The 10286-nt window shown below is 43.3% G+C and overlaps 2 protein-coding genes and 1 pseudogene across 3 annotated transcripts; 1 reads left to right on the top strand and 2 right to left on the bottom strand.

The window, feature by feature from the left end:
• The first annotated feature begins 204 nt into the window (after window positions 1-204).
• Window positions 205-7096, top strand: LOC119284418 (annotated as a pseudogene).
• Window positions 2525-5917, bottom strand: LOC119288404. 2 transcript variants are annotated; one of them, XM_037568026.1, is made up of 4 exons: window positions 5837-5917; window positions 5360-5398; window positions 3193-3523; window positions 2525-3099 (listed from the first exon to the last, which is right to left on the bottom strand). In XM_037568026.1, exons 3-4 carry the CDS (start codon window positions 3517-3519, stop codon window positions 2653-2655), a joined length of 774 nt encoding a protein of 257 aa, XP_037423923.1. In that variant the 5' UTR covers window positions 3520-3523; window positions 5360-5398; window positions 5837-5917; the 3' UTR covers window positions 2525-2652. The 2 variants fall into 2 exon arrangements, with proteins under 2 accessions (XP_037423923.1, XP_037423922.1); XM_037568025.1 differs by lacking the exons at window positions 5360-5398; window positions 5837-5917 and having other exon boundaries at window positions 3193-4112.
• LOC119288403 (protein ALP1-like) lies at window positions 3785-5187 on the bottom strand. Its single transcript, XM_037568024.1, has 3 exons — window positions 4434-5187; window positions 4122-4360; window positions 3785-4050 (listed from the first exon to the last, which is right to left on the bottom strand). Exons 1-3 carry the CDS (start codon window positions 5125-5127, stop codon window positions 3808-3810), a joined length of 1176 nt encoding a protein of 391 aa, XP_037423921.1. The 5' UTR covers window positions 5128-5187; the 3' UTR covers window positions 3785-3807.
• Window positions 7097-10286: the final 3190 nt, after the last annotated feature.

The following is a 10286-nucleotide window of genomic DNA, read 5'->3' as shown; positions in this document are numbered from 1 at the left end:
CTTTTTTCTAAGTGTACTTTCAGTTTTGTTAAATATATACTATAAGTTGCTGTTTTATCAATTGTGACATGTTAAAAGTGTTGTTTTGTAAATTTTCTCACTCTAAAGTCTAGTGATCATTGATACTACCGCACTCTTTATTGATCACTGAGTAATCTACCTAGGGGCAAAGCCTAAGTAATGCACTCTTTATTGTTTTCTGTGTATTTTGTTTTGTAGCTGCAGATGGATCGTCATATTACCGCACGAAGTCAACTGGAGCACATGATGTTTGATGAAAGTGCAGAACCAAAGCCGCTGCCGTTATTACTTCTTCAACACATCACCAGTGGTTTCTCTGATGACAAAAAAATTGGGTATGGTGGCTTTGCAACTGTTTATAAGGTACGATTATGATAACTCTCAGCTACCCTTGTCTAGGCGCCGGTTTATCTGAAAATCTAAGTTGTGTGGACAAATCATGTTGCGGTTATAGGGAATGCTTGGGAATGGAACAATTGCTGTGAAGAAGCTTTTCGGAACGGTTGATATTGATGAGAAGAAATTTACCAAAGAGATTCGTTGTTTGGTGAAGGCAAAGCATAAAAACATAGTACGGTTCTTGGGATATTGCTCCGACACACAAGGGGAAATGGTAAAATGTCACGGAAAGCTTGTCTTGGCTGACTTATGACAAAGGTTACTCTGTTTTGAATATCAACCTAAAGGGAGCCTTGACAAGCAAATCACAGGTAGGATCATGTAGCACGTATTTCGTACAATAATTGATGTATTTAGAGTTCAATGACTAAGGACTTTAAGTATCTCAAATACATACTAAACCAATTTTGTCCTCCCCATTCTGTAGATGCATCAGGCGGACTTCAATGGGGAGAGCGCTATGAAATTATCAATGGAGTTTGTGCTGGTTTATATCATCTTCACAAAATGCACATCGTTCATTTAGATCTAAAACCAGAAAACATATTGTTAGATGATAATATGACACCGAAAATCGCTGATTTTGGTCTCTCGAGGTGCTTCGATGAAAAGCAAAGTCGGGTTATTACTTCAAAAGTGTTTGGAACTATGTAAGCTTGCTATAACCCTTGGAAGCTCTTTTTTTCGGTTACATATGGCTGCATGTATATCCCTTTTCCCATTGATCGATTATATTATATAAATATTCATGCAGGGGTTATTTGGCACCAGAATTCTATCGTGGTGGACATATCACATTCAAGTCAGATATGTAGAGTCTTGGTATTATAATCACAGAGATACTAACAGGAAAGAAGAGCTATCCTTATATTGAAAATGTAAGAAAATTTCGTCCCAATATAAAGGCTTGGTTTCAAAATTATGATGTGACATTACTTTGTATAATCGTTCTTCTAGCTGACAGTAATGCAAAGCACAAATTAGTTGCAAAATAATCAAAACATATTTTCTTCTATTGTCAAGAAAACAATACTTTTTCAACTGTATGGGAATAGCGATGTGTTACCATATTACATATCTGCATGTGTTATCATATATTACAATCTGAATGACCCTAATATTAGAACTATAACATGTTACCTTCGTCAGATGTGCTAGATTGCCCTTGCATGCTAACTGATCCCTATAGTTACACAGTGTTAGCAAAAAAGAGATAAATCTAGAGGCAACCAAAGAGTGATTTTTACAAGTGTGAGGAAACACTTAAGGGGAAAACACAAACACAAATTCATTACTTCACTATGAAAGAGTATTACAAGTATGAGACAACATGGTGTCTTTAGGTGAGACTGCATAGGATATATGCAATGCATATTAAAAAAGAATCGTTGGAGAACAGAAAACTGAGGAGTACACGTATACGTCGACGCCAATGTGAAGCCCTACGTCGCTCGTACTAGCATGATACATCGTCGTTGTCCAACAAAGTAACAGGATTGCTACCACAGTTTAACATATTGTAGGTCGGTAGACTCTCATTGTACACACCATTTCCTATGGAAGAAACGTTCCTCATTTAGCTAGGATTATCTTAGTTATGTATAGCTGTAGAGTAGTATTTAGAAATATACGTTGTTCTTTTTCATGAAGAATGACACATGATGGCAATTTCACAGGTACTTGAGAGTTGGAGAAACAGATTGCGCTGTGTTCGGATGTCTGTACTCGATACCTCTGTATTGAATTGGTTTCATTTCCAATTCGGAGAGGAAACTGTAATGGACATGAATACAAATTCACGTGTTCGGTTGCTCATGGAATTGGGCCATGGAATCTCAATACCAAATCATGTTCGGATGACATACTGTGGAATTGCATATGCTTTGTGTTTTATGCATCAAATCAAATCTGTACAATTTGTGAGTATAATTGAATTATTATATAGCAATAAAAATGAACAAATATATATTCTAGATAGAAAGGCATGACGACACCAAATAATATTCACACATGAATAGGAACAGTGATAAATTTCTAACAACAACAACAATAATTATGCGAACAGAGTGCAAATTTTTAACCAGAGCACATATAACAACACGTAGTTCGGATATGTAGTTTCCAAATTCTCAACAACAACAACACATAGTTCTAAATTTAACATCACCGCACTAGTTCAAATAGGTTCAAGTAGTTAAACAAGACAAGCTGAAAAGCAACATTTGAATAAATTTAAGGCAACACTAACAGCCAGGCCTTCCTCATTTCCATGGGCAACTCCATTAGAGCTTCAAACAAACGCTCATTAAGAATCAGCTTCCCATATGATCGCAACATGTCTGGCTCTGCCAAGTCTGGTATCAACTGAAGTGCAGCAAGAATTGCAGCAGGAGTGGTAGCTTTTGGCAGTGGAAGTGGATCAGTTGTCTTCAAAGCATCCTTGAAAGTAGCCCTCATTTCTCCAATCATGCACATAATGGACTCACCTGTTCGTTGCCTCTTTGGTGCCACTTCTGGAGAGATTTCTATTGGTTCTGCTTCTGGATCTGCAGTAGTCTCAGCACCAGTCATCGCACCTTCACCATTGGCATGATCTTTTGAATATATGATAGATATGGACTCCCAATGCTTCACTACTTTGGTCTTGTAGGAAGCTAATCCTTTCTCTTTCTTATTAGCCTGCAAAATACACACAAGCGAAGAGTAAAGTTGCTGTCCTATTATGTGACATACTAAAAGGGTAAACATGAATGTGCATATTATGATGGTTACCTCCACATATTTGATCCAGACATCATCACTATCCATTGATAGCTTATGATTCACCCAATCCCACCCAAAACCACTTTGGAAAAGTATCTTGGTAATGACTTCATAGTACCTGTCGAAAGTTCTAAGCCTTCCCAAAATGTTGTCCTTTGTGATATTCTTGTTGCACTTCTCCTTCACATTCCTTATGGCTGCACAATACACATGTGGTTTCCATCCATTTTGTGAATGGTCGCCATTGTTGTGATGATCAACAAGCACCTCAAGCAGTGCACCATCCATCTCATCATCCCATGTGGTGTAATTCCTCCTTACAACTCCTTCAGCCATGGTGCTACAAACAAAAAAAAATATGCACAAAGAAAAACAGCATGTTGGATCAAGATTATGCATAAATAAATGGTACATGAAAGTGAAAATTTTAGAGAAACACTATCATATATATGGGAAGGTGATGCATGTACAACACAAGGCATCATCACAGCCACCTATGCTATCACACAAAAGATATCCAGCAAGCGACTGCACAAAATGAGACCACCATCATCTAGATACTACACAAAATGAGTCCACCATCATCAAGCTACTACACAAAATGAGACTACCATCATCAAGCTACTACATCTCTAGTTCTGCATGCCTCACAAGGTACTCAGCATACATGTCATCTGCAAAGTTTTGCCTAAAGTTGGTCCATTCATTTGTGACTTCAACAGATGTAATTAAGTTAGCGTCATCCCCCGTCTCAAGTTCCAAATCATCTAGTTCATGGTCAACTTCTGGAAGCAATAGATCATCCATCACATGTTGCCTATCCCTTGCAAAGTTGTGTAACACACAACACGCATTAATAATTCGAATCTGCACAAAATTAGATTCACAATCAGCATGTCATCACTATCCATAAGTAACATCACTTTAACTTTTGTTACCTGGTCCTTTATATCAAAGAAAGATTGAACTCTTAGTATGGCCCATTTTTTCTTCCACAACCCGAAAGTTCTCTCCACAACATTTCTAGCACGAGAATGACGCAAGTTATAGAGCTCTTTAGAAGTTTGGGGCTGTTGTTGACTTGCAACCCACTCTTTCAAGTGGTACCGAGTCGATCGGAATGGAGCAAGAAAGCCCGGCCCATTGGTGTAGCCAGCATCCACTAAGTAATACTTTCCTATGGTGGAGCAATTAAAATTAGCTAACAATTACATGGGGAAGAAAATAAATGTCAAGAGAAATAATCATACCCTGCGGTACAACAAATGCATCTTGACGATTATTTCTCATTGCATCACGCAACACTCTCGAGTCAGATGAAGATCCCTCCCAGCCAGGTAGAACATAAAGAAATTTCATGTTCCAGTCAACCACACCTAGCATGTTAGTGGTGATTGCTTGCTTTCTGTTCCTATACCTTCCTTGGTCAGATGGAACAACAGAAACATCAACATGACACCCATCTAGTGCTCCCAATGCATTGCCAAACCACTTCCATTTGTAATCATCCGGAGGCTCGACAGATGGATTGGGAAGCTTGATAAACTCCCCACTTAGGGAAAGTATGGCTGTTAACACGGAAGAGAAGTGCCTACTGATAGTGTCTAATGAACGCTTGTAAGTGCCCCGCAGGATCCTCATTTTAATACCATGTCCAACAACCAATAAAAACATAGCAACCTTTTCTTCTACAGTCACATATATGCTATCAATGAGACCACACTTCTCGCGTAACATCGTGCACAAAGCATGAAAGTTTCTTTTTGTTAGTCGCAACTCATCATAGCAAGTGATTTCTGACCCATTGTACATTTCCTTCAGCAAATACTTCCGAAGACCATATCGCTGCTCTTCATCACTAAAGCAGCCCAAACTCTTCGGTGCCCTCTGCGTACTAAGATACGCTAGCCCAAGACACACTGACTCAACATACATGGCTGTCATAATAATCCTTTTTCTCTTTCTTCTTTTGTTTTCTTCGGTAATGGAAGCAATCAATTCCAGATGAGACATGATACAACTACAGTTATACACATCATGTCAATTTTTAGTCACATAACCATGCATCATTCAATCAATATGACTAGCACAAAATCTCAATCAACATGACTAGCATAAGATCTCAATCAGCATGACTAGCACACAACTTTTAGTCACATAACCATGCAGCTCATACCTTAACTCAGCCTCCCGGGGTTCCACTTATCAGCAACACCTACAAAAAATGAACATGGGCTTTAATAATTCATTGGAGCAGAACAAGGGAAGAACATAACATGTTGGACATGGACAGCAGGGGAAGAACAGAACAACTGAAAAGAAAGAAGGGGGTACAGGGGAGTGGAATAAGAAGATGGAAGAGGAAGGGGAAGAAGATGGCAGAGGATAAGGGGATGAAGAAGATAGGCAGGATGGAGGGCTTGCGCCGGAGCAAGATGGCCGGGATGGAAGGCGCTCCGGCCAGCGAGCTGGAAGGGATGGAGGCCGCGCCGACGAGCGACACAGGCCAGATCCAGGGCTGCGCCGGCTCGGGCGGCAGAGGAAGGAGCGCTGCAGGGGAGGGAAAAGGGCAGCAGCCGCGGGGGCTTGAAGCTCCGCCGCCGCCGGAGAGAGGAGGGGGAGGAGGTCCATGGCGGGGGGTGAGGATGAATACCTGCGCCGTCGGTGGCTCCAGCCGTCTCGCGCGGGGAGGAAAGGGGCAGGTCGGGAGCGAGCCTGTCTCCAAACGTTATCTTTTGCGGGACTAGGTCAATTCGAGTGAAATCGGAGGCAAAGAGCTTTGTATCACGGGAGGGCTACGCGCGTGGATGAAATTTCGGCTCTGTATTGGACCCGTTTTCGTTCCCTCGATTCAGTATGCATCCAAACGCCTGAATTGGCAGGTAGCCAATACCATATCCAATTCGAAGGCCCTAATTCAGACATCCGAACGCAGTGTTACACAGTGTTAGCAAAAAAGAGATAAATCTAGAGGCAACCAAAGAGTGATTTTTACAAGTGTGAGGAAACACTTAAGGGGAAAACACAAACACAAATTCATTACTTCACTATGAAAGAGTATTACAAGTATGAGACAACATGGTGTCTTTAGGTGAGACTGCATAGGATATATGCAATGCATATTAAAAAAGAATCGTTGGAGAACAGAAAACTGAGGAGTACACGTATACGTCGACGCCAATGTGAAGCCCTACGTCGCTCGTACTAGCATGATACATCGTCGTTGTCCAAGAAAGTAACAGGATTGCTACCACAGTTTAACATATTGTAGGTCGGTAGACTCTCATTGTACACACCATTTCCTATGGAAGAAACGTTCCTCATTTAGCTAGGATTATCTTAGTTATGTATAGCTGTAGAGTAGTATTTAGAAATATACGTTGTTCTTTTTCATGAAGAATGACACATGATGGCAATTTCACAGGTACTTGAGAGTTGGAGAAACAGATTGGAGAAATCAGAGTTACACACACAACTGCTACAACTACGAGTATGCACTGAGATAGCGTTAGAGTGCACTGAATCTAACCCGACGAGAAGACCAGATATCCAGGATGTAATTAATAGGCTGGGTGCAACAAAAAGTGCGGGCCATTCTTCTACTGAAATTGGGACGAGTAGTTGTTGATCACTAGCACAGGTAAGGTCAAATATGGCACATGCCTTCTGAATTTGCTACGGAATCTCTCTGACTGAATTTTCACACTCTTTTTATATATATGTCGGCATGTAGCTGAGCTGTGAGCCTACCGTTAATTCGGTCTATCTCTTGGGCGCAGGGCATGCATTGCAAACTGGATGCTCCAGTGACTTCATCTTTGTGGACCTCACTCTGGTCATCAGCGATCTTTCTCAAGGCAGAAGGCAGTGGACAATCAGAACTGACAGAGATTGCAGTTGTGCTTGCCTGTAGCTCTGCTCCCTATGCTTTGCTCTGCTTTCTGAAGTCTGAATATTGCGTGTAGTTAGCTTCCTCTGCTTTTGCTCTGTTTTCTGGACTCTCAACATTTGGCAGTAGCATGTGGTCCGAAGCGTCAGGTCGTCTCGACTTGGGGCCTGACACACAATCTTCCTCTGATGGAAATAACCACGTTGTCGTAGTCCTGCTAGAACACGAATCAATCACCGAATAGGTTTCCTATAGGCTAGCTATTGATGCTATATATGTACGTGTAACCTGCCCTTGTAAACTCAGATCAATACAAATTACTCCCTCCGTATCAAAATAAATGTCTCAGCTTTATACTAGCTGATAAATCTACTAGCTACTAGTTAATACAAAGTTGAGACACTTATTTTAGAACGGAGGGAGTAATTAACAGGACCGACAGGGTCGTGTGGCCATCAAGTCGACCGGTTCTCGCGTGTGCATGTCCGGTCGTACTGTCAAGCGCGTGCACAAGCTAGCTAGTCTAAGAATCGATCCAGCTGCTTGGCTAGTGTCTTGTGTATCTCGCCGGATACAAAGTTATCGTCGTGCAGTCAACATACGGCCGGAAAGTACTCAGCCGGATCGACGACTGCGTGATAGCTCTTGAGGGAAAGTAATCGTGTACGAGCACGTACGGGGCCTGTGCCACATCCTCCTTCCGAGTACTAATAGCAGAGGGAGATGCTGCCTGTCACCTCATGCCAATGGCGGTTGGTACCCATCTATCCTCTCTTTATTTCAACACAAGAGGACGATGATAATACACACTAGACTATGTGATATTCCATCTACGGCATCAAAAACCCTAGCTACCTAGATAAAGCATGACTAAAATAACAGAAATAAAACAAGTCATGCGATCTGGCAGAGAGAAGAGAAATAACATCTGCCAATATAAACTAGAACCGAACATATCTAGAGCAAACACTAGAACAAGGAACTCAGGAAGGACCTCTAATGGGAAAAATAAAAACACGTACGGGACATCAGCAGCAACAGTAGCACTGGACTTGGGGTCGGTGTCCTCACCAGCCATGTCGTCGAGGAGGTTGTCGATGTCGGGGAAGAAGTTGTCGGAGTCCGAGGCGTCCGTGATGAAGAAGTCAGTAGTTGTGTGGAGCTCTCTCCAAAAACCTTATCACCCTTTTTCCATACAGGACTCAAAGAAGTGCGGTTTCGGAGGCCTACTGTCCCGACTCACGGTGCATGCCACAAGCCGGGATGGGAAAGATCGTGGCAGTAGCCAGTGTTCAAGAACTCGGTGGCGAGAGGAAGAGAGTCTTCTGTTGTGTCTCTCTGAGAGGAGCGACCTCCCTTTTATTGGCGCAACTGAAGGAGGCGAGAGGCTGCGCCGGGAGATGAAGGGAACGAGGGAGACGAAATGAACATACTTCAGCCGAAGAGGCGAGCCGTTTGGATTCAGTGTCCACTACAGAAAAACGTTTCAACTCCCGCGTGACCTTTCGTATACCTGTCGTGCGTGGCAAAAAATTTGACATCAGCTCGGCTCATTCCCGCAACCCACAGCGCGTCATGGCGTGGCATGGCGTGGCGGGTGGCGGAGGAGGAGCGCGCGTGGATGTCCCTCTTGTTCTCATCCTCATGCATGTGGGGAAGGAACCTCCCTTATAAAGAGGTCCAACTCCCTCTAAACTAGCAATGTGGTACTAAACTTTAGTTCCGCATCTTGCCTTGCACGAATGGGATGCGTGGGCCTCTAGGATTTATTAGGAATTTCTGAAACCGCTATTCGGCTTGACCAAAAATAGACAAAATTCCAGCAATCCCCCACCAGATCCCAGAGGCACACAAATTTTTTCTTTGGTTCCAAAACACTGTTCTATATACCGGTACTCCAGTGGAGACTGCTAAGTTCAACTTCCACCTAGAACTCTATGCTACACTAGTAAGCAACCTGAACAGTGGACTGGGCCTTGAACTGCCAGTTTTCTGTGAATCTAGCTTTACATAAAGCCTTGACCGATACGTGGCTACCGTGGGTCTTCCCCGCGGGTGGAGCTTATGCGTCATACTCCGAGACCTTTCATGAGTTTACTAGAGAGAACCCTACTCTCATAGATTGCGACGTTTAACAATCAGACTCATATAGGTGTGTTCTTCATAAGATGTTCTGCAGGACAACATCTCTGCTTCAATGAGCCACTTAGAACATATTAGGATATACATCAACCTGCCATGTAGACTTAGGATAGTATTGCATCTTCATGGAGTGGTATTGTTAACAGTAAGGATACTCTCCTCTCAGTTGAACAACAGCTTGTCTTCCACATCTAATTCACGGATCTTCAATCACATAGACTAAGTTACCACTGTGAACAACTCATATTGTAGGTCTCATACCCATCTCCCTTGATGCATTGTCTATCACATTACGTGATAGACCCTTAGTAAAAGGATCTGCCAGATTTTTAGTCGTTTGGATATAATCCAATGCAATAACTCCGGAGTTTCTCATTTTTCTACCAGACTTTAATCTTCTCTGAAGGTGTCTGAAAGTCGGGCGATGCATGCATGCAATGCAAGGGACACAGCGGTGATACTAACCCCGAAGAGGACACCATGCATGTATGATAGCAGGGCCATGATGTTGGAGAACGTAGTAATTTCAAAAAATTTCCTACGCACACGCAAGATCATGGTGATGGCATAGCAACGAGAGGGGAGAGTGTTCGTCCACGTACCCTCGTAGACCGTAAGCGGAAGCGTTATGAAAATGCGGTTGATGTAGTCGTACGTCTTCACGATCCGACCGATCCAAGCACCGAACGTACGGCACCTCGGAGTTCAGCACACGTTCGGCTCGATGACGATCCCCGGGCTCCGATCCAGCAAAGCTTCGGGGATGAGTTCCGTCAGCACGACGGCGTGGTGACGATGATGATGCTCTACCGGCACAGGGCTTCGCCTAAACTCCGCGACGATATGACCGAGGTGGAATATGGTGGAGGGGGGCACCGCACACGGCTAAGGAACGATCCGTAGATCAACTTGTGTGTTCTGGGATGCCCCCTGCCCCCGTAAATAAAGGAGCAAGGGGGGGTGCGGCCGGCCCTAGGAGAAGGCGCGCCGGAGGAGTCCTACTCCCACCGGGAGTAGGACTCCCCCCCTTCCCTAGTTGGACTAGGACTTGGGGGGGAAGGAGGAGAGGGGG

The sequence above is a fragment of the Triticum dicoccoides genome, chromosome 4A (assembly GCF_002162155.2).
Source record: "Triticum dicoccoides isolate Atlit2015 ecotype Zavitan chromosome 4A, WEW_v2.0, whole genome shotgun sequence".
Classification (NCBI taxonomy): domain Eukaryota; kingdom Viridiplantae; phylum Streptophyta; class Magnoliopsida; order Poales; family Poaceae; genus Triticum; species Triticum dicoccoides.
The sequence above is the reverse complement of the archived record's forward strand: the minus strand, read 5'-3'. Positions and strand labels throughout refer to the sequence as shown.

Coding starts and splice junctions, on each gene's coding strand:
- LOC119288404 (XM_037568025.1), bottom strand. CDS start 3,597: ATGTACCATTTATTTATGCATAATCTTGATCCAACATGCTGTTTTTCT. Junction 3,100..3,192: donor TCTGGATCAAATATGTGGAG/GTAACCATCATA, acceptor TGTATTTTGCAG/GCTAATAAGAAAGAGAAAGG.
- LOC119288403 (XM_037568024.1), bottom strand. CDS start 5,127: ATGACAGCCATGTATGTTGAGTCAGTGTGTCTTGGGCTAGCGTATCTT. Junction 4,361..4,433: donor TGCATTTGTTGTACCGCAGG/GTATGATTATTT, acceptor GCTCCACCATAG/GAAAGTATTACTTAGTGGAT. Junction 4,051..4,121: donor TCTTTGATATAAAGGACCAG/GTAACAAAAGTT, acceptor AATTTTGTGCAG/ATTCGAATTATTAATGCGTG.